This window comes from Vicugna pacos, chromosome 21, assembly GCF_048564905.1.
Source record: "Vicugna pacos chromosome 21, VicPac4, whole genome shotgun sequence".
Lineage (NCBI taxonomy): Eukaryota > Metazoa > Chordata > Mammalia > Artiodactyla > Camelidae > Vicugna > Vicugna pacos.
In genome coordinates, this window is record NC_133007.1 from 32477222 (window position 1) to 32501977 (window position 24756).

Here is a 24756-nt window from a genome sequence, read left to right on the forward strand (position 1 = left end):
CTCCCTGGCCCCGCCCCGGCCTGACCCACTGCACGCCGCACTCACCCGTAGCCTGCCAGGAAGCCCAGGCTGGGTGGGCTGACCTTGTCACTGAAGATGACCATGGGCAGCAGGTTGCATTTGGCTCGGCAGTCTTGCAGCTCGATGACCCACCACTCGAGGAAGCCAGCTGCCCCCGAGCCCACACGCTCCCTGCGCAGCTGGACGCGCACACTGAGGTAGTCAGCCTCCTCCTCTGGGTGGGAACCAGGAGGTGTCACGGTCCCTACCCGTCCCAGGCTGAGGCCAGCACCCCCACCCCCATGTCCCCACCTCACTCACTGGGCTGTAGCTGTTTCACGGGGTTGGCTTCAGGTCCGTTGGGGGCACGGATGTACTTAGGGAAGAGGTGGGGGATGACCCTATAGGGAGGAGGCCAGAAGGTCAGGCCTGGCCCTGCCCCCCACCATGGCCCCCCCGCCCACCCCCTACTCACACGGACTGGTCGGAGGTGCCCTCCAGCAGGCTGGCCAGCTGCCGCCGGGCGGTGCTGTTGGGGGTTAGGTCCAGAGTGTGCTTCTCATTGGTGTACTCCACAGTGCCGCCCTTGGCCAGGTCCCTGGGGCAGGGGTGCTGTGTGACCCTCAGTGTAGCTGGGTGGCCCCTGATCCCCCCTCCCCTGGAGCCTGGACGCACCTCTGGAAGTTCCAGGTGAGGCGCAGGGTGATGTCGGCGGTGCCATTGTGCAGCTCACGCTTCATCTGCGCCCGGCTCGGTGGGCTGATGCGCCACAGCGCCCCGGAACTGCCCTCAATGTGCGCTGTGACGATGTCCTCGGGGCTGTACTGGCTGATGAACTGCATGGCCAGCTGGACGTGGGGGGCAGCCACCTCAGCGGGGCAGCCCGGCCCCCCCAACCCCCACCCCTGGCAGCCGCATGTGGCGGGGGCACTCACTGGGTCGCGGTCAAACTGCCGGGACAGTTCCTCATAGGCCTGGGCGGTGAAGGGCACGATGGATGGCTGCTGGGCGCTCATGGTGAACAGGGGCTGGTGGTGGGGACGCAGTGATGTGGCGCCGGGGCCTCTGGACCCCAGGCCACCAGCGTCACACAGAGCCCCTCACGATCTCGAGGGGAGGGCACCTGAGGTGGGGGTGAGGCTGCTCACCTCGTAACCGCCCAGCTTGAGGGTGACAGTGACGTCGATGGGCTGGTTGACGACCCCGACCACAGAGCGCACCAGGGACATGAAGAGCAGCGGGAACCAGATGATGGCCACCAGGAACAGGATGATCAGGCCACCCATGCCATACTTGACCACCTTCTTCTTCTTCTGCCCCTTGGGCTGTGGGTATCTCTGGGGGGCAGAGGGGGGATGCAGGTCACCCGCCAAGTGGGCCTCTGTCCTTACGTGGCCCTGCAGAGCCAGACCCACGTGGGGACCAGGTGCCCAGGCCACCCAGAGGGAAGGATGGCCGGACACCCACACGCCGAAATGTGAAGTTGGGCCTTCAACCCTCGGCCAGAGTGAACTCAAACAGGAGACCAAAAAACGGTGAAACTCTTCAGGGCAAATCTGTCTGAAAGAACCTAGTGTGCAAGCTCCAGAAAGAACTCTCACAACGGTGAGATACCACCCGGTGAAGACCTGGCGAAAACCTCAACAGACACTTCTCCAGACAAGCTACGCAAGCGGCCAAGCACAGGAAGGGGCCTGGCGCCAAGACTGGAGCCCCCACACGGCCCCACCCGTCCCTGGACGCCGAGCCCGGGGGTGGAGGGGCTGGCACCACAGCCACTCTGAGCTGTGTACCCAGGAGCCATGGGGACCTATGGCCGCGGCTCTGGACGGAATGGCCACAGCAGCATCTCTCACAGCTGAGACTTGTCACAATGGAAAGCTACTCAGCTGTGAAGAGAATTCTGACACAACTGCAAGGTGGGTGCGCCTGGAGAGCGCCGTGCTGCGAGAGGGAAACAGTCACCAAAGGCCACGTGCCGTGTGCTGCCGTGCATGTGGGACACCGGGGATGGGCAAGTCCGCGTGGGGGGGGTGGCTGCCAGTGTGAGTGGGGCTGCTTCCTGTGCAGCGGGCGTGCAACCCTGGGTGCACTAGGAACCACCCAGCTGTGCACGGTACAGGGGCAGCTGCGTGAATTACAACAGTAGCTGCTAAGAAACACTTGGTTCATGTTTTACCGTGCACCCTGCTCCCCATGCCTGTGACTGGGGGCCCTCTCTGTGGGTGGCCGCCCTGACATGGCCGAGTCCACCGTCCCCTCGAGGAAGCCCCTTCTGGCCATCAGGAAGTTTCAGAGGCATGCACTGGACGCACGCTGGTGTGGGCAGCAGCCGGCCCTCACCTTCTCTGTCTCGCGGCTGCACTTGATGATGAAGATATTGGCGTAAATGTCCTCCACGCACATCCAGCTGGACAGGGACAGCGTGGTGTCCGTCCACACCCAGTCCATCACAGCCCGCAGCTCCACCAGGAAGGGCACCAGCCGGAACCTGCGCGAGGCCGGGGACCATCAGGAGGGCCCGAGGGAGGGCTGCCCTGCCCCCGGCGCCCGGGCCAGCCACGCTCACCCCTGGAAGAGGAACAGGTTGAGGTGGTTGTACTTCTTGGTGAGGAAGTTGCCGAGGATGCGGGTGGGGTAGCCACAGCGGATCTGGTAGGCCGACAGGGCGAAGTAGATGCACTTGACGAAGTACCACAGCTGGGCCACGGCATTCTGGCTGAACATCCTGTACGGGTGGGGAGCCAGGTCAGGGCGCCCGCAGAGCCCTGAGCTCCGCACAGCACGCGCGTCCAGGCCACTCCCGAGCCCACACCCACCGCTCGGTGACGGCGGGCAGGACGAAGAACATCCAGACGTGGATGGCCAGGACCAGCACCACCTGGAAGGCCAGCTTGCCCAGCACGGTCTTGCGCAGGTACAGGGCACGGTCGATGACCATGGTGCTGAACTGGACCAGCAGCATGACGAGGAAGGCCTCAGGCACCTGGTCATCTGACAGGGAGGACGTGATGTCCGTGGCCGCTGAGTGCTTCTGTGGCCGGGAGAGCAGAGGTCAGGGGTGCTGGGTTGGGGTGGCCCCCAGGCCCCGCGCTCACCGGGGGCACTGAGACCCGGCTCACCCCAAAGGCCCAGAAGCCAAAGATGATGATGATGAAATCGACCACGTCGGCCAGGAACATGAGGGCGTAGACGTCGGTGGCCGCGCGGTACTTGGTGTGCAGGATGTCCTGGAAGAACCTCCGCAGGGGCCGGTAGACGCCCTGGGCTCTGGGCAGGTGGGCAGGCCTGGCTCAGTGCAGCCCTGCTGCCCCCCACCCCCCCGGCCCGGGCTCCCTGCGGGGTCACTCACAGGGACAGGCAGCAGCTCTGCAGCTGGGCCCCCGCTGCCCTCACTCTTTCCCGGGGGCAACTCTGCTGCTTCCTCCTCCTTGAGGCCACCGCCACTGCCTCTGCCTCGTCCTCCTCCTGGTCCTCAGCGTCTGTGGGGAGCAACTGCTGCTAACAGAGCCCGCGGGGTGGGGCCAGGCTCGGACTCCTGACCCTCCTGAGACCTCCCAAAGGGCTGCCACTGCCTCACTTTATAGACCAGCAGAGGGTCACCAGGTGTCCGGGGTTGGGGGGCAGCAGGGGGGCCCTCGTACCCACGGCTGCCTGTCCTCTGGGTTCTGTGCTCTCCCTCCTGCTCCTCCGGAAACGCAGGCTGATACGCCTCTTGTCTTGGGGCTCAGGGGGCCCGTCCCTTACTTCTAGCTGGATGTCGCCCTCAGTCCTGGCCACCCCTGGCTCCTCCTGGGGTCCTAGTGGGGCCAGCTCCTCCTCAGCCCCCTTCTTCCTACTGCCTCTGTCGTGCTCCTTGGAGAGCGGGTCGTCCTCGTGGTCCCAGAGGCCGTAGCACTGTGGAGGGACAGAGGGAGGGAGGTGGGTGAGGAGGCCCCATAGTGCCGCTGGGCTGAGCTCAGACCAAGAAGATGGCCAGGTGCATCCTGGGCTGTAAGATGTCCAACCTGCCTCCTGGTTCAAAACAACTGAGTGTGTTTTTGTGTGTGTATATGCATATGTTGTGTGTGAGTGTACTGTGCGTGTGTACGTGTGCATGCACGCGTGTGCAAGTGTGCTTGTGTGTTAACGTGCACGTGGCTGTGCGTGCATGTCCGTGCGTGTGAGTGCATGTGTGCCCGTGCGCGAGCACCCTGCCGGGCTCACCAGCAGCTGGGAGCGGTGGAAGAAGAGCGCCATGAGCTGCGCCAGATCCCCCCTGACGTAGCCGTCGCGCTTCTCCAGCCCCAGGATGCGCGGTGGGAAGTAGGGCTTGTTCTCGTGGCGCTGGAGCACCGCGTGGCTGTTCCAGGGGAAGAAGCCAAACTGGAACAGGTACTTGGTGACCACGGTGACCTGCAGGGGACAGCAGTCAGCAGGGCGCGGCCCCCGGCCCCACCCGGCCCCGCCTGGCTGACGCCCACCTCCGTGAAGACGATGGCCGTCATCCAGAAGCGCTTGCTGGGCCGCGGGATGGACAGCATGGCCCACAGGAAGACCAGCACGGGCAGCACGAGCGAGGCGGCCGAGGCCGTGACCATGTGGTTGAGGACAATGATGAAGTAGCAGAGTAACTCCGAGTGGGCGGCCAGGCACTGGTACCCAGCCCGCAGCAGGCGCAGCGCCCGGCCTTGCCCTGCCGCAAACTGCTCAGCCGCCTCCAGCTCCGGGACGTGCAGGCGCCTGTGGGGGCACAAGGCTCAGGCGCCGCCCACTGGGGGCGCCCTGAGGCCCGGGCCCTCCCGCCAACCCCGTTGCCGCCCACCTGGCCAGGAGCAGCTCGCTGGCCGTGCGTGTTTGGGCGCGGCCGCCGGTGGCAAGCTCCCGGGAGCTGAGTAGGGACGTCCCCGGCTCAGCAACCGTGTCCTCGCTGCCGCTACTGCGGGTGTGGTAGCCGGTGCTTTGGGGGCTGCTGGTGTCCTCAGTTGCACTGCTCAGTGGCTCCTCGGCCCCCAGCCCGCTGTGGGAGGGGGCTGGTCACCAGGGGGCTCTGGGGCAGCAGGGTAGGACCTCGAGGTCCCTGGTGGACGAGGGGCTGGGTGGCTGGGCTGGACCTCACTTCGGGCCTGGAAATAGGCCGGGTGGGGTGGGGCTCGGGGGGTGCCTGAGCCCCCACCCTCACTTCTACCTTGACGCTGTGCTCAGGGCATCGCGGGCCTCCACTTCGCTGACGTACAGCTGGTCCAGCACATCCCGGCGCACCTCACCACCCTGCAGGGCACCGGGGGCTCAGGGCAGCGGAGGCGGGGCAGGCACAGGGGCGGGGTACAGGGGGGCATGGGGACAGCCCACTCACCCTCAGCAGCTCCTGCGTGAGCAGGTAGCGCTCGGCACGCAGCACGTCACTCATGGCGCTGTGGTGCCGTGTGAAGGTGAGCAGCCAGCGTGTCAGCCCGTCCACCAGCGCCTGCCCCAGCACCCACAGGAACTGCAGGGCGCTCAGCACCCGCTGTACCACATGCCTGCGGCCTACGAGGGCGGGAGGACGGCGCTGGAGGGCGGCCCGTGGGCACCCTGACCCCGGCCCCCGCCCCGGGGCCCACGCACCTGCCGTCTGGTCCTGCAGGCCCTCCGCTGGTGCCGCCTCTTGGCCTGGGCCGCCTCCTGGGCACAGGAATGCTGGTCAGCGCCTTGCACCCTGAGGGCCCCCATACCCCGTGCAGCCAGACTCACCCGTGGGCAGCTGCCTCGTCTGCTCCTGCCGCTGCTCCCTCAGCACCGTTTGGGCACTGGTCACCCACGCCTGGTAGGCCATCTGCAGGGGATGCCGAGTGAGCACCAGGGCCCCGACTGTCCTGGGCGGTCACTCAGCCCCAGGCCCCACACTGAGAACCAAGGGCCCAGAGGCAGACAAGATGACAGGTGTCCAGCCACTGTGTGTCCTTCTCGGAGGCCAGGCCACCATAGGCCTGAGGGGCCAGGGTTGGGTCCCTGGGAGGCGCTGGGCAAAGGGCTCCCCGCCGCCTATGACTGCGCCCACCTGGCTTGAGGGTGCTGGGTGTGACTCCTCCTGCCGCCCTGCCCAGGCCCAGGCCTCTGCGGCAGGGGAGCAGGCACTCACCTGGAAGGCACTCTGTTCTGACGGCCTGGGGTCCTCGGGCTGGGCCTCCTCCTCCTCCTCGCTGTCGGACTCGAACAGGAAGTAGTCCCCGGAGTGGATGACTGTGGGCATGGTGGGGTGAGAGCCGGCCCCCGACACGGATGGGGCTCTGTGTCCCCTCCTCCTCCCCCCAGACCCCTAGACCGTTTCCTCAGTTTGGGATGGGTCCAGGAACAGGCCTGGCTGTGCTGTCCATCCAGCTTGGATGCCCCCAGCAGCCCGTGGCCCCCGGGGCCAAGGCCCACATGCCACCCTCACCCGAGAGACAGCCACAGTGGTGGGCGGCAGAGAGTGGTGGGCAGGGGCGGTGGCACATGCACAGTACACAGGTAAGAGCTGGGACGAGACCAGACAGGACGAGGGGACGTGTAGGGTGGGGCCAGGAAAAGGGAGACACTGCCAATTAGCGACAAAAACTCCAACTTGAGTCAGAAAAGCACAGGAAGAAGAAAAGAGTCTGTGGTCGGGCCAGGCCCCTCACTACGTGAGGCTGAGAGCTCGCATGGAGGGCTCATAGAAGGTGCAGGGAGGGACAGCGTGCACTGGCCAGGTCAGCTCCCTCTGCCCAGGGGTAGCTGGCAGCCAAGAGGGGGCTGCCTGGCGCACAGTGGCTCTGAGAGGGTGGGCAGGGCAGGCCAGGTTGGGGCAGTACCTGTGGCGTGGTCCAGCCAGGGCCGCCACCACTGTCGCTGTGGCGGGGAGGCGCCCCCTGGACTGCCGGGCCCTGTGGGAGGGCAGGGGGGGAGCGTGAGCCAGCAGGGAGGGGCAGGGCCGGGGAGGCGGCCCCTCAGCAGAGAGAGACGCGGAGCCCATGAGGCGTCAAAGGGGCCACATGTAGACCCTGGGGAGCAGAGGACAGCCCACAAGTGCGCACAGACACTGATGGCCAGAGCAACCACGCGGCACAGGGCGGACGGGCTGGAAGCCCCGTGGGACAGCTCACGGCACAGACGCGGGCGGGGACACACAGGGTGCGGGGCCCTCCGAGGCTCCATCCACGCTCACCTGGCTCCTGCCTGGGGCCTGGCGAGTCCTGTGGGCGGCTGCGGCCGGCCCGGCCCTGCCTGTGCTTCTCCTGCTTGGCCCGGATGCGCTCCATCCTGCGGGCGGGAGGCGGCTCAGTGCCGGGCTGCCCGGAGAGCCCGCGGGGCCCCGCCCGGACGGCACCTACTGTCTTTTCAGCTGGGCCAGGGACTTCTCCTCCGCCCTGCGGTGAAGCTCGATGGTCTTGAAGTTGGCAGCATTATAGAGGGCGAAACCCCTGTGAGGGGAGAGGACGGGGCACTCAGCACTGGCTGCTCGATCCCCGACCCTCCCCGCCCCACCAGCCACGCTCAGCCCAGCTGCCCAGGCCTGCTGCTCACGCCACGGTGCCGGCCCCCACTCGACACCCCCTGCCACCAGGTGCAGCAGTCAGAGGGAGACCCTCCGGCAGCCCCCAGCCTCACGGGGTCGAAATCGGGGGATAGGAGGTTAGCTGGCTCCTTGGCCAAAGCGCAGTCAGGGAGGAGTGAACCCTTGGGCCCACGTGGCAGCCACATGGGGCCTAAATGTCAGCCAGTGGCAAAGCCGGGCTGACGCCACACACCACCACGCTCGTGACAAGGTCCTCAGGCCTCCCGTGGGTGGCGTGTCATGTTGCAGAGTGGTGACAAGGGGACACAAGGCAGGGGCCCACCTGGAGGCCTGCAGGGCAGTGGCCTGGAGCTCGGCCCTGACATGCAGGAAGTAGCGGCTGAGGAAGACGCGGCGCTGCAGCAGCAGGAACAGGAAGCAGATGCTGTCCCACAGGACGCCGGCCTCCTCCACGGGCAGCAGGCAGTCCTGGTCCCGGCCCAGCATCTCCTTGGCTGCAGACAGACAGTGGCCCAGGTCAGGCCTGGGAGCCGCTCGCCCCTGCACCCCTGGACACCCGCCCCGCCCACTCACGGTCGTGGTAGCCTTTGACAGTGCACACGAGGCTGAAGAGCTGGATGACCCAGCAGAAGCTGCTCTGCATCTGCTCCACGAAGACACAGGACAGGAGCTGGGGGTGGCAGGAGGGTCAGCCTGGGCGGCGAGGCAAGGGTGGGGAGGGGCGGGGCGGGGCTCACCGAGAGCATGTTCTTGGAGATGATGACGGTGACATTGTAGAGGATGAGGCAGTCCCACAGCACGAGGCGGGAGTGCGTGTCTTTCTGCAGCAAGCTGGTCCCAAACAGCAGCAGGTAGAAGCAGGCCAGCAAGTAGCCCAGCCCGAAGACGCTGATGCGCGTGGCGCCCGTGACGAACACCACCACCAGCACCAGCCAGAAGAGGTAGCGGAAGACGGCCACCTTCAGCATGTCGAGGTAGGACCTGTGGGCAGGGCGTCACTGCAGGGCCCGGGCACCACGGCCTCCCCTGCAGGCCTCCTCCTCTGCAGGGTCAGCGACCACCCCTCGTCCTGGCCACGGGGACGCCGCTGGCAGGGCCTGCCCTGGCTCAGTCCTGCTGGAGCCCAGGCACGTCCGTCAGCCCTGCCAACCCGCCACCTCTGCAGCCCCAGGGGCCCCGGTCCTGGCCACTGTGACACCCACCTGCAGTGGATGAAGTTGGGCACGGGGTTGGGCTCCCCCCGCAGCGGCTCCAGGTGGTCAGTGTTGATGCCAGCCATGTGCTGCCACTCCTCCGTGCGCTCAGCCAGGAACACCTGCCACTGCTGGGAGGCGCAGAGCAGCAGGAGGAAATCACCTGTGGGCACACGGGGGCACTGCTGGGCTGCACCCTGGGGAGTGCCGGGCACGTCTGGCACTGCCCTCAGGCCCCTGGCTGGAGAGAGGTTGCAGTGTGGGGGGGGGAGTTGTGCAAGCATCCACCTGTGTGGACACCAGCACCTGCACACAGTGTGGACAGGCACACGGACGTCAGAGAACACGTCTGCTGTACACATTCTGCATGTGCACGTGTGGCTGCACACACTGCACGCGTGTCAGCAAACAAGGCCCACAGGAGCCTGACTGCATGCCTCACGGCTTCAGTCTGCACACCCGCGTCCACACCTGTGAGCAGGCACGTGTCTGTGTGCAGCGGTGCACGTGATGTGGGCCCCCCAGTCTCATGGGATCTGTCTGCAGGACTGGGCACACTCATGGAACAAAGACCCCTGCTAGGGAGCTACAGGGCTGGACCAGCCGGTGAGGCCTGGGCCTCGTCCCTCGTGGGCTGGAGAGGAGGGTCCCCGCTCGCACACTGCCCGTCCACAAGGGAACCCAGCCCCCCGTGTGGCGGGGCTCCAGCAGCAGGTGCTCACTGATGAGGTTGGTGGAGTTGGGGGCTCTGAAGAAGTCGGGCAGGTACAGCCACTGGATGAGGGCGGAGTTCATGGGGACGGCCCGGCTCCAACGCCACGGGTAGTCTGCGGGGGGGGAGGGTGTGCGTCACCTGTGTGTCCAGGCCCGCCCCCACCCGTCCCCAGCACCCACGGGAGCCGCCCTCACACCACTGCCACCCGAGTCTCCAAGCATCCGGGCCCAGAGCCCGCTTCTCGTGGACGCGTGTCTCAGACACGAACTGTGCCCCAGCCCTTGGGGGAGGAATCGAGGGTCGCCCGGGGAGGGTGATGGGCAGGTTGGCAGGGCAGGCCTCCCTGTGTGAGGGCCACGGTCGGCGTGGGCCAGAACAAGACTTCATCGCGCACCTGACAGAATGGCTAAAATAAAATGGTGTCGACGCAAAACGCTGGCACGGACAAGAGACGACACAGCCTCCCAGGGCACTCATCCCCGAGAGATGGAAGCCACGGCCACACAGACACCTGTGCAGTGGCAGACGACTAGTGTCCGCAACACCTGGTCCCCAGCGGCCAGATGTCGTCCACGGGTGAACGCGGGCAGCAGCCTGGAGCGCTTGGCTGTGGCTCGTGAGTGAGGGAAGCCAGACCCCAGGGCTGTGTGACCCTACTTAGGTGACTCCTGGCAAAGGGAAACCACAGGGCGGGAGTCACGGGGCAGGGGGCAGAGAACTGAGGTGGACATGCCTCCATGCGCTGGTCGGCACCACAGAGAGAACGTTACTATATTAAAAATCGAAGCCATCCTGGACGCTGGGGGGCCCAGGGCGGAGCGCAGACTGACAAGCAATCGAACCAGACGGTGCATGTACGTCGCACCTTCCAGAGGTCTTGGGGAAGAGCAGAGCCACCCGAGTGACGCTGGAAACTGTTCTGATTGAAGAAAGACACTGTCCGCCGAGAGGTCAGAGAAGCAGCATCTCCCCAGAGCGACACACACCGCGAGGGCTGGGGCTGGGCGTCTGAATTTCACCCGCCAGTGGAGGGAAGAAAGCAGGGTCCACCGGGCAGGGGCGGGGGGACTCCCAGGGCCAGCTGGGACGGTGCCAAGGACAGGACCCCAGGGACAGGACTGGAGCAGAGCCCCAGGCCTAAGTGCCCCGAGTCCATACAGGCAAATGAAAACTGGACAGAGCAGGGCGGGCGACGGGGCAGCTCCTCGCTCATGGAAGACGCCAGTCAACGGCCGACGAAGAAATGCAGAGATAGGAAGTCCCCGTGAGAGCCCCGAGCGCCCCTGTGGGCGGGCCCGCTGCTAGTAGGCAGGAGTTCACACAGAAACAAGACCCCTGCCTGGTCTCCAGGCCTGTCCCCTAACAAGCCTGCACTAGTGACAAGCAGCAGACGGGTGTAACCGGGTGATGAAGGCGTGTCCCCTGGGGTGATACACTGGCCCCACGTGACACCATGCTCTTGCCAAAAGTGCGTAACTTGGTCTAAAGCAGCAGCACTGGACGATGCAGGGGGAGGAACGGCAGCCTGGTGCTCCCAGGAGTCCCAGAGTGATGAAGAGGCAGGCAGACAGAGGCACCGCCCCGGCCCAAGGCGAGTGGAGCGGCCTGAGGAACACAGCAGGGGTGTCGGGGGCCTGGGACCCCCAGCGGCAGGGGCGAGACTGGGGAGAGCCACGCGGCCCAGGGCTCCGGCCGTAGGTGGTGGCCTGGCACCCACTGTGGCTCCAAGTATGTCAGAGGCTGACACTGACCCTAGGAAACTGGGTGAAGAGTTTCGGAGCTCTGTTCTGCTTCTGTAACTATCTGTAAGTCTACGGAAAAGTTAGAGAATTAAACAAGACGAACATGGGACAGCACGGGGCGTCTCGAGCCTATTCTGCCGGAAGCAGCCTGGCTGAATCAGGCGACCCCGTGTGGGTCCGTCCCTAGGACACTTTGGGAAAGGTCAAGTCAGAGATCGCCAGGCGGGCAGCCAGGGAGGGGCTGCTGCAAAGGGGCAGGGACTTGGGCCACAGGGTCTGACCGCAGTGGTCACGCGCCCGTGCCTTCATCAAAACTCAGACTGTACGCCCAACAGGGCGTTTCCCTGGGCGACTGCAGCCTCTGTGAGCCTGACGTAGACAGTGGTGGAGGATGTCTGACGTGCCGTCTGGGAGGGCTCCAGGGGCCGCCTTGGCACGTCCAAGGGAGCCCCAGACAGGTCACAACGCACTCAGAAAGCACCGCTGGGGCTCGGGGAGGGGGCGGCGCCATGGCAGAGCGCGTGCTTAGCAGGCATGAGGTCCTGGGTTCATCCCCCAGCTCCTCCCCCGCTCCACTGACAGCAAGAAACAGGAAAGGGGGAGAAATCAAAAGCCAACTAACCGACGAGCCAGCAGTGATGGCGAACGGGGAACGCCCCGTTCACGAAGGCCCACCGGCCACAGGGAGGGAGCAGGGCATGGACACCCAGCACAGCGGCAGCCCCGCGGCTGGGCCGTCGGGGGCCCTGGACGCCCCGCGGCCACCTGGCTCCCCAGTCGTGGGCCGTTTCTGCTGAAGGGTCCACTGACGTCTAAGTGTTGGGGCACAACCCGTGAATCCAGATTCAGAGCTTTCTGCAGACCCCCCGGCCTGACTGTGGGAAGGGCACAGATGGGCTGGGATGGACTCGACCAGAGGAGCTGCGAGAAGAGGTCGGCCGAGCCCTCCTGTCAGGTCCCGTCAAAGCAGACCATCACCAGGACACTGCCCTGAGGACGAGGCCGTGAGCACGGACGGTGTATCAGACCGGGGTACCATCCAGGAATGGATGGCCGTGTGGGGTCACTGTCCCGAGCACAGAGGGCACCGGCCCCCGGGGGAACTGGGCACGGACCCCGACGGACTCGGTCCTGCCCCCTGCTCCAGACACCGCTTCCCCAACCTCCCATTGAGATTTTTCAACATAGTATGCTGGGCAGGAAGAAAGCAATGAACGCAGTGACCATGGAGGGGGCAACTGCCGCCATGAGCGTCAGCACGGCCGCAGCCAGCAGATGGGGGAGGGGCCCCAGGGTAGGTGGCCCCCCCCCAGTGCTCGGCACACCCCGGTGCCTGCTCACCGATGCACAGGGCAGGGGGCACGCCCAGGCACAGCAGGTACTGGTACAGCAGAAAGAGCGCCAGGAAGAGGCAGTAGTTGGGCCAGAGGCGGGCGATGGCCACACGGCGCCGGCGCGTGAGGATGGCCACCAGCCAGCAGCCGTGCAGGATGACCATGAAGTTCATGCGCTGCCCGATCACAGTCACAGCCATCAGGAAGCAGATCTGGGGGTGGCAGAGTCAGGCAGGAGCTGGGGGGGGTGGCCTAGAATGCCTCTGGCGGGTGTCGTGCATGGGATGGGGGCCTGCAGCCCAGGCCCCTCTCCTGGAGGGACGGAGAGGCTGGACTTGTCTCTACTGTAGGGGGGGACCATGGTGGTGGGGACCGTGGTGGGGGTTCCATGGCAGAGTCAAGACCAACCCTGTCTCCGGCCTGAGCCCCAGCCCCCACCCCAGCCTCTGCAGGCCTCTCCAAGCATGGGCTGACACTCAGCCCAGGAGGACCTGGCACCCTCGGTGGTCCCACCCCATCACCACACCCCAGCGGCCCCCTGGGCCTGCTCATCCCAGACGCTCAGCGAAGGCCCCTCGGGGCAGGAAGGACCCCAGTGGCTGAGTCTTGTCCGGCGGGGGGGGGGGGTTGGGGGTGGGTAAGGGTCGATGCCCAGTCTCACCTCCAGCCCAAATTTATAGAAGAAGAAGTTGACGAAGTACTTGAGGCAGCTGGGCAGGTCCCGGTCCAGCTGCTGGCGGGTGCCGTCAGCGCAGACGGCCTGGGCGGGCAGTGGGCCCAGCTGGTGCCAGCGGCGGTGGTGCTCCTGGCGCCGATAGACCATGGCCTCGAACACCAGCAGCAGCAGGATCTGCAGGTGGTTCTGGGGAGCACGAGCAGTCAGGCCCTGCCCTGCCCCCTCGCCCTGTGCCCCAGGCACCCGACCACCTCGCCTGCCTGCCCCACGCTCACCTGGATGTAGCCCAGGTTTGGGAAGCCCTTCCGCACCCCAAACCAGTTGGCAGGGTCAATGGGGCCCCGGTACAGCAGAGAGTCATGGACCTCCGTCTTCTGCAGGTTCGTGCTGTTGGGGAAGGGCTGAGGGAGGGCTGGCGTCAGCACCTGTTCCCCGCCAGGAACTGGACTCTGCCTCGCTCCCTGTCCCCAGCCACAGCTCGAGGACTGGTCTGGGCCAGAGAATAGCTGTCCCCAGCCAGGGACGTGAGGTGCTGCCTCCAATCCACCTTAATGGGGAAGGGGACAGGGTATCTGGGGACAGGGAAGCCACCCGCAGGAGCTGGGGGTAGTGAAGACAAAGTGATGGGTGGGGCTTCCCTGGGCGACCCCCTCCTTCCCCAGGGCTTCCCCTTCTCTCCAGGAGACCTTGGGCCTCTGCGCCCCTCACGCCATGACGCGCACGTCCATCAGGGAGCCAGCCAGGTCAGGACACTCCTCTGAACCCGGACGCCCCGGTATTGGGGGTGAGCCCCCGCAGACCAGGTGGAAGGTCACCTCCTCCAGGAAGCCCCTGGCCCCAGGGACAGGCCCTCTGCACCTGTCCTCCGCCCTGGGCTGGAGCGGCGGCCCCCAGGGGCGCGGGAGACTCCGTGTGGCTCAGGCGCCACGAGGCAGCAGCCGTACCTCAGTGCAGTTGCTGGAGTACTCGTGCGGGTTGACGACCTTGAGCTGGTAGAGCATCTTGCACACGATGATGACGCAGGTCCACACAGTGGACAGGCAGGAGGCCGTGGGCCGGAAGCGTGGGTAGGGCAGGGCGAAGGCCCAGAGCGCCACCAGCAGGAAGTTCATCACTGACACCTGCCGGCAGGCGGGTGGATGGGCTGGGGGCGGGCAGAGTGGCACCCCACCCTCCCCGTGGTGCCTGTGACCTGCAGCCCAGGCTGCAGGGAGGCCAGCGAGGGTCCCTGAGTGACCCTGCTACAGACAAGGAAGTGCGTGTCCACACTCACCTCCTTCAGGGCCACCCAGACAGTGTACAGTGCGACCAGCTTTACGACGTGCAGCTCCAGCAGGCGCTGCGTGAACATCTGCACGCGGGCAAGGACGTCTGAGAAGCCGGCGGCCAGGTCCAGCAGCCTCTCTGCCACCAGGCCCCACTTGCTGGCTGGGGTGGGTTGGGGAGGACAGTGAGGAGGGGGACGGAGTCTCTCAGGGTTCACGGCGGGTGGGGGGGTGTCTGTGTCCCGTACTTACCCTCTGGGGCCTGCGAGGCCTGGGAGGGGCCTGCTGTGCCTAGCCCCTCGTCCCTGGGGGCCTCCTCTTCCTCCTGTTGCAGCAGTGGGGTCCCGCTCACCGCGTCCTGCCTAGGACAGGACCCCAAAGTGTCCTTCCCACCTGCACTTATGGGGTGGCCCCACAGGCCCCTCCCATTCCTGCCCCACCCCCATCTGTGGGACTCCTGCTGTAGGTGCTGCAGCTGCCCGTGAGCCTGTGGCCCCGTGACCCCTGCGGGTCAGAGAGGACATCCAGCGCCTGAGGCCCCTCATCTGAAGGCAGCAGCCCAGGCTGTCACCCTGTTCCACGTCCCCCATCCAAATCCCACCAGACAGGGTGTCCTCCGTGCTGGTTCAGGGGAGCGGGGGGGACACCCTGCAGACCCCCGGCCCCTCAGGAGCGGGGACTGCAGCACGCGCCTCTCCGAGGCGGCGGCGGGCGCACCTGCGGGCCCAGCGCGGGGCGCGGGCGCTGGGCGGGGGGCGGCGCTCCAGGTCGGTGAGGCGCATGAAGGGCCGGTGGAAGTAGTGCAGCTGCAGGATGCAGGCGAGCAGGAAGAAGCCGGGGATGAGGATGCTGGAGAAGAGCTCCGACACGCTGAACTGCTCCAGGCCCAGGTCCCCCAGCCTGGCGAGGCGAGGGGCAGCGTCAGCATGCGGGGAGCCCCGCCCCGCCGCCCCGCCCCGCCCCGCCCCGCCCCAGACTCACTGCTCGTCAGTGAGGCCGGTCAGGTTGCGCCAGTAGGCGGGGAAGTCCTGGAACTGGAAGGTGTAGACGGCGACCAGCACCAGCATTGTGTAGGCCACCACCAGCCACCAGAAGAGCTGCAGCAGCTTCCGCCACAGGCTGTAGTAGACCTGCCAGACAGGGTGTGATGAGGCCGGCCGGCGAGGCCCAGGCCGCCGCACACGGCCCGCACCGCCCGCGCACTGCCCGCGCACCACCCCGCGCCCGCGCACCTGGAAGAGGGTGAGGCAGAGCAGGAAGAGGAACATGTAGACGATCTTGTAGACGACCAGGCGCCCAGCGAAGCTGACCACGATGAACATGCCAGCGCACACGTAGATCCAGTACTTGGCGTAGACGCCCCTCACCAGCTCCCCCAGGCTCCGCAGCAGCGCCTGCGTCCGCGCGGGCTCTGCGGGCCAAGCCAGGGGCCGGGGGGTGTGGCTTTGGGGCCGGGGTGGGGCGCCCGCCCCCCGCCTGCCCCGCCCCCTCACCTGTGTCAGCCACGGTGACCTCCGTCAGCACAGCAGGGGCCCTGGCCCTCCGCAGCAGCTTCTCCTTCACGAAGCGGCGCAGCAGGAGCCAGAAGGTCAGGGTGCACAGCAGCTGGGGAAGGGGGGCAGTGTCACTGTTGGGCCAGCATCCCCAACCCTGGGGGTGGGAAGACCACAGCAGAAGGTGGTCCCCGCCGGCCCCCAAGAGCCAGCCTCCCTGCAGGCAGGAACTCCCCGTCCGGTACACACACGCACACAGGCTCACGTGCAAGCACACACGCTTGTCCGCATCAGCTCACGCACACACGGTCACGTCTGCACAGACCCACAGGTGAACGTGGGTTCACATCTGTGCACACACAGGTTCACGCGTTTGCACCCGCATTTGCACATACGTGGCTCACACGCCTCTCAGTGAGATACAACCTACTGACCACCGACACGTGACCGGCACGGTCGTGGGCGTCCAGGGGCAACGACCTGTCTCACTTGGGGACGCAGCAGAGGCACAGGACTCACTGAGACTCGCAGGACGTCAGCGCGACAGGGGACAGCCCTCCCGACAACACGAGGTCGTCACTGACTCATCCAGCCAAACACTCTGAGTAACCACTCTGGGCTGGCCCCTGGGCACCCCGTGGTGACAGCCAGACATGGGCCCTGGCCTCTCAGGTGCCCACTCCACTGGGACCTGGACGGTGGACAGGAAGGCATTGTCCCAGGTCCCCAGGCAGGAGCCCAGGGCAGCATTAGCGCTGTCAGGGTTGGGGCGGACTCACCATGGCGCCGAGGTCCAGGCAGGGGTAGCGGGTGTGCTCCAGCCCCAGCTGGCGCAGGCTGACGGGGCCCAAGGTGGTGGGCAGCTCAGGCTGCAGGTCCATGGCCCACACGTAGCGCAGGCTGCAGAGCGCCAGCCCATAGAGCAGGATGAATGGGGAGCAGAGCATGGCCAGCTGGTGGCGGCTGCGCACAGTCCAGATGAGGCAGGCCCAGAGCAGCAGCACGAAGGTCAGCCAGCTGTGGTAGGTGATGCTCCACACCTGGATGGCAGGGTGGGGGCAGGGCTGCACAGGACATCTGGCCCGGCACCCAGACCCACTCCCACAGGCCAACTAGCTGGCAGGTCCTGGGGTGCGGGGTGCTCAGACGGGAAAGCAAACATACCCCGACCACCCAGGGGGGCATCGGCCCAGGACTCACTGACCACATGTGTGCACCCATGCACACACACAGCCAGGGGTGGTGCGTGGCCCAGCAGGTCACAGCCCCATCCGTTTTTGGTGACAAGGCACCAGGCCACCCCCCACCAGAAGGTGGTGAGAGCCCTGGGGGAGCCCCAGCCAGAGGGGCAGCCACTCACCATCATGGCGATGAGGGCGCACACATAGCTCTGGTCCATGATGAGGTGGCCCAGGCCGTGCAGCGGAGATGGCTCTTTGGGCTCAGTTAGCCTAGGACGCACTAAGAGGTGGGGGGCAGGGGTCACTAGAAAGGCGGGCCCCCCGCCGGGGAAGCTCCCACATCCATAGGCCCAAGCCCCTCACGCACACCCTAAAACACAGACAGGACGCTGGAACCACAGCCCAGTGGGGAGGAGGGAGCCACGCTCAGCAGTTGGTTGGGCATGGGGGATGGCGGCTGGGCGCAGGTGGCGGAAAACACCAACAAAGGGCCCTGGCCAGTCCTCACCACTCTCCAGGACTTGGTTTCTAAGACTCTGAAGGGACAGGATGGACGAGATGGCCCAGCCCCCGTCCCACGTCTGGGGGCACATGCGTCCCCAGGTGCCAGGTCCTGAGGCCAGTGGCCTCACCCCTACTTCATAAGATAGAAACCAAGACAAAAGGAAAAAAAAAAAAAAAAGGCCCAACCGTGCCCTGGGGACACCGCCTACACAGCTCCCAGGGCCCGAAGCTGCCTGAGGCAGAGCAGTCAAGTCCTCTGGGGAGGGGGTGGAAGACCTGGAGCCCCCACAGGGTCCCGGGGGCGGTCAGCCACAAGGCTGCGCCGGGGCAGCCCCAGAAGGGCACAGCTGGAGAGGTGGCACTGTGAAACCACCAGGGGGCAGCACTACGGCGTGCTCACCGGGGTGCTGCTGGACAGGGCTGTGGCCGGTGAGGTCGTGCACGATGCAGTTGTCCTCGGGGTCCAGCCTCGTGGGCGGGGGCGCTGTGAGCTGCAGGGGTGAGCCGAGCCCAGTGAGCCCAGCCTGCAGGCAGGTGGGCGCTGGCCCCCCCTCAGCCCGGACGCCTCACCTGGGTGCCCCCCTCCTCCTGGGCAGCTGCAGCCCTGGCCTGGCCCTGGGGCCACTGGTCCACCTCGGTCAGCTCCACCTCCCGCTCCTCATTGCGCCCGGCCGCCTCCTGCCTCTGCAGAGAACAGGGGGAAGCTCAGCCCCCAGCCCCGGTCTGAAGGGGGCGGGACAGCAGAGGGCACTGGCCCGGGTGCTGACCTGGCCTGGCGGCTGGCGTGCACGGAGCTTCAGGAGCGAGGTCACGGTGTAGTAGAGCAGCAGCAGGATGCCGGGGCTCACGTAGACGGGCCAGTCGTGGCTGGTGTTGAGGACCAGCACATGGGGGCTGGAGCAGTTGGTGGGGGCCACAAAGTCCTTGAGACCGAACACCCTGCCCAGAGAAGGCACGTAAGTGACCACATCTGAGGTCATGGGGGCCAGGCAGGCAGGCAGGACCAGGGAGACGGTGGCGGGGCCTGTGCAGGCGAGCCCTCACCTGGCCCAGATGCTGGCAGGCGGGAGCACGGCCTGGACGAGGGGCGTCTGGTAACAGTAGAGGCAGAGGAGATGGCCGGCACCGAAGCAGCCCACCATGACGCAGAGTGCGCTGAAGCCCAGGGGGCTGATGGGGAAGTGGCAGGCCCACCAGGTGCAGAGGGCCAGGAAGACCAGGAAGTAGACACTGGAGAAGGCTGAGGGGTGGGCGATGCCTGCAGGGCCAGGCGGAGGTGCTCATCAGGGTCAGCCTGGCCAGGGCTGCCTGACCGCCGTCCCGCTGGTCAGTGGGGGGCTTGCAGGCTACGAAGACGCCTCCGGATGCAACAGCAGTGATGGGGCCCCGGCCCCGCCCAGTGGTACCTGCTAACGCGAGCAGCACGATGGCCAGGGTCCGCCCAGCGGCCACCAGCAGCCAGTGGGCTGTGATCCGGAACCGGGCAGCCAGCCAAGACCTCCGCTTGGAGGGCTGATCGGGGGCTTCCTGCAGCCCCCCCATGGAGCTGGTGTCCATGTCCCTGCTGTCATCGTCCTGCTGAGGTCATGGGGAGGGCAGGGGTCAGGTACGTGGGGAGGGAGAAGGGCCACCTACCCCTCCACTACACCAGCTGCTGACCCTCTGAGGTCCTGGGGCCAATGGCCCGAGTGTGGACACCCTCACACAGGTTCGCAGCCCTGGAGGCCTGCCTGGAGGCAGCCCACCGTAATCACAAGACACGCTCCTGACAAGTCCTTGTGCTGAGATGACTGACCCATGCAGGCCAGCCACAGCCTCTTCCGGAGCCCCTCGAGGGCCTTTACCTCCCCACACGGACCTGGACCTGCGGGGACAGGGCAGGCCTCCTGCGTCGGTCCCCGGAGCCCCTGGCCTGGCATGGTTTGGTTCCTGAGGGCCCAGGTGGGGATTTTTAGAGAAAAGGAAAGCAGTGCACGCCCCTCTTTGCACTTGACTACAGTACAGAGCGCCTCTATACCCCTGCCCCTGGTCCCAAGGCACCATCCTCACAAGTACACGGTGGATGCCCCTTCCCCCCCTGCCTGCAGGGTGAGGGCGGGGACAGACATCCACCAGGGCCTGTTTCCCCGGCCTGACTCAACAGTTTTCCAGAACAAAGCTGTTTCCTGGAATCAGGGAGAGCCAGGGCAAGGCACAAAATGGCACTGCATCAGATGCCTTAGGCCCCTATGTCCCATCTGTAAAGCGGGCACTAGGCTGGTGGGTGGCCGAGGTGGCCAAGGTGGCCCAAGGCATCCAGGCTGAGCGCAGGAGCTCAGGAGCCGGGCAACCTGGTCCCAGCCCACCTCCAAGTCTCCTGCTGTGCAAACTTAGCCAGCCACTTAACCTCTCTGTTTCCTGCCTGTCAAAAGCAGGCGGGGTGCTGGGAGGCCCCAGGGAGGCATAGAGCCATGCCTGGAAGGAGGGGAGGGGCAGGACTCCAGGACCCAGGATATCAGAGCAGGTGGTCCAGGCTCCTGGGGTCAGAGAGGTACCCAGGGATTCCCCACCGCATCCTGGAATGCAAGGGGTGGGGGGCCGGCTGCTGGAAGAGGCCGCAGCCAGGCCTGAGCTCACCCCCGCCCACAGCCTGGCCCCGGCCCTGGGAACGCTTCTGAGCAGCCTGTGGGAAGTGAGCGTCTCAGGGGAGAAGCAGGCAGCTGCTGGCTGGCAAGACAGGTGCTGGGGGCCGCCCGCCGCGCCCAGCCGGGCCAGGCCCGGCTCCAGCCACGATGCAGCACAGCCCACAGGCCGCACCTCACACCCAGCCCAACCGACCTCTCACAGCGGGCACGGACGTGTGCGTCAGGGTCAGGGCGTGTGCGGGCCCCTGGGCCCCTGCAGCTGGATATATGTGTGGCCCCACCAGGCGCTGCCGTGTGCAGAGGGGCACTGCGGCGGCTCCTGGCTCTGGCCTGTAGCTGGGCACCTGTGAGGGGCCCTGCTGCCTTGCTCAGAAATCTGTCTGCAGTGGCCGCCCCTCAGCCAGAACCCAGCCCCCGGGAGCCACCAGGGCAGCCCTGTGCTTTAAGGGGCAGTAGGCAGTGAGGAGAAGGGGGCAGACCTCCTCCCACCCCACCCCCGGGTTTGGGGAACAAGTCAGGCCCTCCCCAGCAGAGCTGTTCTACTGGTGAGGAAACCAGAGGTAGCCCTGGCCCATGTGCCCACTGGTGCCCCCAAGCCGTGCAGATGGACGGGGGCTGGCTGAGTCGGGGGTCGCCTCCAGGGCAGGCAGCAGGGCGGAGCCAGCTACCGCACAACTTCCAGGCCCCTGTACCCCATTCAGAAACGGGGGTGCCAGCTTACCCTGCAGGACTAGGGGGACTGAGCCTCCCCCTGACCTCTCCAGGGATAGAGGCCCCCATTTCCATAAGCATCGACCGCTGGACAAAGGGACCCTGGGGCTGCAGGCGTGGGCCTGCAGATCCCAGGCCCCCCCCTCCCCCGCAGGGAGCTCTTGTGCCAGGACCTTGGCAGGTCACAGCTCCCACCCAGCCCTGGAGACAGGGTCCTACTGCACTGAGGCTGAAGCCAAATATGGGGGACCCAGATCAGGCTGGAAATCACAGCCCTCGTGCAGGGACAGGAGGGCACTGAGCCTTCAACCTCAGACGACAACAAGGGAAGACCCCAGGGTGGGACCCTCCGGGGACTCTGATTCAGGGCCCTGCTTTATGCCTCCGGGCCTGGACAGTCACAGCCTTGTCCACAAGCCCACAGGTGCCCATCCCCTGCTGTGGGCGTGGCTTCTCAAACACCTGTCTGTCCATTCATCTGTTTATCTGTCCCTAAGTGCTCTCTGACACAGGCCCAGACCGTCGACCAGCACCACTGATTCCCTACTGTCCTGCGGCCCTGAAGAGTCTCCTCTGGGAACAGTCCCTAAGGCACAGACGTGGCCTGGGTCCCTGTGTGTGCGAGGGACATGCTACATTCCAGCACCCCTGCCCCTGCCCCTGCCCCGGGATGGGCTCTCCCCTCATGACGGGCACAGACTCTTGCAACTAAAACATCTGGATTTGTCAAGAAAAAGACCCTCACCAGCTCCAGGGCGTGCTGGCTCTGCCCGGCCGTCCGCGCGAGGCGCCTGCAGAGGCCGAGGCACAGCGAGGAGACCACCAGGATGCCCAGGTCGGGGGCCACCAGGCGGACGGCGTTGGGGATGTCCTTCAGGTCCAGCCTGGGAAGGGCAGGGAGAGCCCGTGGGTCAGCTCAGGCGGGTGGGCGCCGGTGGGGGGCCCCACTCGGGTCTGGGAAGCCTGAGGGAGTCTGGGGTCTCTTACCTCGTGACCCCAATGTGGCGGGAGATGTTGTCCCAGGTGCTGCCTGCAGAGAGGCCCAGGGGGGCTGGGTCAGGTGGGGGGGACTGAGAAACCGCCCCCCCTTGTCACCAGGAGGCCCTCGGGAGCCCCAAGACTTCGGGGATCCTCAAAATCACACCTATACTGGGAGGGAAACTGAGGCCCAGGCAGGGAAGGCCAGGTGGATCCAAGGCCCCTTAGTTCTGCCCAGCAGCACAGGTTTCACAGCCTAGCTGGGTGGCCATGATGGGGCCAGAAGCGGCCTGGGAGGCTCAGCCCAGCTCCCAGACCCATCGGTCAAGACCAGTTGCTTTTTGGGCCCAGGACCAGGGGGCCCTCGAGTCACCTGCAGGGAAAGCACCACCATCACAGAATCAAAACGGGAAGCTGGGCGGAGCACCCTGCCCACCACGAGCCAGGCAGGGCCTGGAGGTGGGAGGCCCCACGACGGGGTGGGGATGGGAGTCCAGGGTCCCCACACCTGAAGATCGGGGCGCTGGTGTCAGTGGGGGTGGGGGGGCTCGGTGCCAGCTGAAGTCTCCATCCATGGGGGAAAGGGTGTGAAGGGTGTCGGGTGCGCAGGGCACCGCGGGCTGCTGGTGCCACCCTGCCTAGAGGCTAAGGCCCAGCAGGCACAGGAGGAAGATGTGACAGAGCCATGGGAAGACCGGGGCTGCCCTGTGAACTGGCCTCTGGGCTCCGGGATTAGCTTTGTGCCGGTGCTCAGCCCAGGCCCACGGCCACCCATTGCTGGGCCACAGGCCACCTCAGTGGGACAGAAATCACAGTGGTTCACGCTGGGGAACCCCTGGGTGAGGCAGGGCAGCCCATGAAGCTGAGGTGACCTCCCCCAGAGAACGGGAGAACCCCCTGCCCTGACCTCCATTTGCTCAGGAAGGCCACAGCTCTCCCCCAGGCCTGCTGCCCCCCAGCACCCCGACCCTGGCCCCTTGGTGACTCACAGCTAGGCCCCAGAAGCTGGTCCAGGCGTGGCACGGTGTGCAGGCATATCTGGAAGGTGAGGTGGGCTGCCAGGAAGAGGAGGCTGAAGCCCAGCAGGGCTTGGAGGAGGCGGCCGGTGTGACCTGCAGGCAGAGAAGGCAGGAGTGAGGCCGGCACGCAGCTGGACCTGAAGGCAGATGGGGAGGGGGCAGACCCGCCAACAGTCCTGGGCCAGGCTGTGTCCACCAGCCCAAGACACGCACCCAGCACAGCGCCAGGTCCTGGGGGGCTGTCAGCAGTGAGCTCATGCAGTGCACCCCCCGACACCATCCACTGACCATGCACAGCAGCCCCACGGGCTGGTGCTATCTCCACCACAATTCACAGACTGGAAAATGTGCACAGAGAGGTAAAGTGACCTGACTACCGTCACACAGCAGAGAATCAGTGCTTGCCTGCACTGGGATCTTGCCCCTGCCTGGGGTGGAGGCTGGCAGCGGGGCAGAGCCAGCACAGGAAGGAAAGGGCTCCCCAGGCTAGGGGGCCACCTCCAGATCTGTTCATGTACCCAGCAAGCACATGCTGCTGCTCAGCCCTGGTAGAAGGCACTGCCTCACCCTCAGCGTGGGCTGGAACCACGCACCGCAATCAGTGGGTGTGTGGGGGTTCCTGACTCTTCAAGGGGTAAGCCTCCGTCTCCTGGTGGGGTATTGGGAGGCTAACGGCTTCCAACGCATCCATGGAATGAGTCCCTGCAGAAATGTCGGCCCAGCACCCTGTGCCAGGTGCATCCAAGCACCTCACAGGCCACATTCCGTCCATCCTCAAGCCCCACCACCTGTCAGGCCCCCCTCGTGCAGGGAGAAGCTGTCTGGAGCCCAGGAGCGGCAGTACTGGCAGGGCAGCCCACACAAGCACCCTCTCTGCACCTCATGCCTGGAGGGACGTGGTGGCCGTAACTGGGCCTGGACCCTGCTCCCCAGGCTGCGGGACTCAGCCCATCGGGCAGGGGTGTGGGCTTCAGGGAAAGTGGGGCAACGGTGCCTGTGCTCAGAGAGGACCCAGGGACCCGGGTCACTGCTGCTCTGTGGGCAGGCGGCAGCTCACAGCCCGTACGTGGCTGGGACCAGAAACCTCCATTCACTGTCGGATTCCCACACACTGACTGAGCCCCAAATCCTGGGTCCAGGGTCTGGCTGCGGGCAGCTCCCTCCCACGGCTCCCTCCCACGTCCCCAGACCCGCTGCTGGATGATTTACTGCTGAGAACCTGCAGGCCAGCCCGGTCAGTCCCTCCCTTGATGTCCCGGAGCTCGGGGACAGATGGGGTCACCAACAAGCCAGCTCTCTTCCTCCCGCCCAGAGGCTGCAAACCAGGGCCTACGTCCGCTGCGCTCACCGTGTCTGAAGGCAGCCGGTATTTGCTGAATGAACAGACTCAGAAGTGGCCCACCCCTGGGGCTGGCCTGGCAGGTGACACTCCTGCCGTGATGGGCGCCTCGTCCATGCGAGGACCCACAGGTCAGGAGAAGGACACCCTCACCTGGCTCCTGACTGACCGCCTCCCCGTCCAGCGCCTCGCGGACATCTGTCTGTCTGGCAGAGGTGTCAGATGTAACTCCTTTCCCACGGTTCCCCCTCCCCAGTCCACTTCTCAGAATGACCACAAGGGGGCCTGGACCACGAGCCAGCACAGAGCCAAAGGGACAGAGCCCTGGCCATGCAGCCGTGGCTCTGCCCATCTGGGGCTGAATCACCCAGAGCGGGGAGAGGCAGAGAGGGGTCCGAGAGGCACCAGAGACGAGACCCTGTGCCCGGGGCAAGGCCGCACTGACCAGAGGTGGGGTGAGGGACAAACGGAGGCTGAGGCTGGCGTC

General features: G+C 66.1%; 1 protein-coding gene across 8 annotated transcripts in view; it reads right to left on the reverse strand.

Moving 5' to 3' along the window:
- The window catches only part of PIEZO1 (piezo type mechanosensitive ion channel component 1 (Er blood group)), a 53070-nt gene that overhangs the window by 528 nt on the left and 27786 nt on the right, over positions 1-24756 (reverse strand). For 3 of the 8 annotated variants that reach the window (XM_072946795.1, XM_072946791.1, XM_072946798.1), the window contains exons 3-50: positions 22901-23023; positions 21921-21963; positions 21679-21817; positions 19005-19176; positions 18643-18856; positions 18366-18537; positions 18169-18282; positions 17999-18089; positions 17274-17374; positions 16693-16953; positions 15914-16025; positions 15653-15831; positions 15402-15550; positions 15138-15320; positions 14673-14782; positions 14429-14583; positions 14100-14276; positions 13431-13556; positions 13141-13341; positions 12487-12691; positions 9411-9515; positions 8698-8851; positions 8233-8476; positions 8069-8165; positions 7818-7989; positions 7311-7400; positions 7145-7239; positions 6792-6863; positions 6101-6201; positions 5713-5794; positions 5587-5643; positions 5336-5508; positions 5168-5250; positions 4805-4999; positions 4464-4722; positions 4207-4395; positions 3645-3897; positions 3353-3482; positions 3123-3270; positions 2820-3034; positions 2570-2728; positions 2344-2491; positions 1149-1337; positions 936-1028; positions 676-848; positions 476-598; positions 322-401; positions 46-235 (exon numbers count right to left, since the gene is read on the reverse strand). In XM_072946795.1, the coding sequence (XP_072802896.1) occupies positions 46-235; positions 322-401; positions 476-598; positions 676-848; positions 936-1028; positions 1149-1337; positions 2344-2491; positions 2570-2728; positions 2820-3034; positions 3123-3270; positions 3353-3482; positions 3645-3897; positions 4207-4395; positions 4464-4722; positions 4805-4999; positions 5168-5250; positions 5336-5508; positions 5587-5643; positions 5713-5794; positions 6101-6201; positions 6792-6863; positions 7145-7239; positions 7311-7400; positions 7818-7989; positions 8069-8165; positions 8233-8476; positions 8698-8851; positions 9411-9515; positions 12487-12691; positions 13141-13341; positions 13431-13556; positions 14100-14276; positions 14429-14583; positions 14673-14782; positions 15138-15320; positions 15402-15550; positions 15653-15831; positions 15914-16025; positions 16693-16953; positions 17274-17374; positions 17999-18089; positions 18169-18282; positions 18366-18537; positions 18643-18856; positions 19005-19176; positions 21679-21817; positions 21921-21963; positions 22901-23023 (7096 nt within the window). Of the gene's footprint in view, positions 1-45; positions 236-321; positions 402-475; positions 599-675; positions 849-935; positions 1066-1148; positions 1338-2343; positions 2492-2569; positions 2729-2819; positions 3035-3122; positions 3271-3352; positions 3483-3644; positions 3898-4206; positions 4396-4463; positions 4723-4804; positions 5000-5167; positions 5251-5335; positions 5509-5586; positions 5644-5712; positions 5795-6100; positions 6202-6791; positions 6864-7144; positions 7240-7310; positions 7401-7817; positions 7990-8068; positions 8166-8232; positions 8477-8697; positions 8852-9410; positions 9516-12486; positions 12692-13140; positions 13342-13430; positions 13557-14099; positions 14277-14428; positions 14584-14672; positions 14783-15137; positions 15321-15401; positions 15551-15652; positions 15832-15913; positions 16026-16692; positions 16954-17273; positions 17375-17998; positions 18090-18168; positions 18283-18365; positions 18538-18642; positions 18857-19004; positions 19177-21678; positions 21818-21920; positions 21964-22900; positions 23024-24756 lie in introns of those variants that run through there. The other 5 variants (XM_072946792.1, XM_072946793.1, XM_072946796.1 and 2 more) reach the window with 5 other exon arrangements.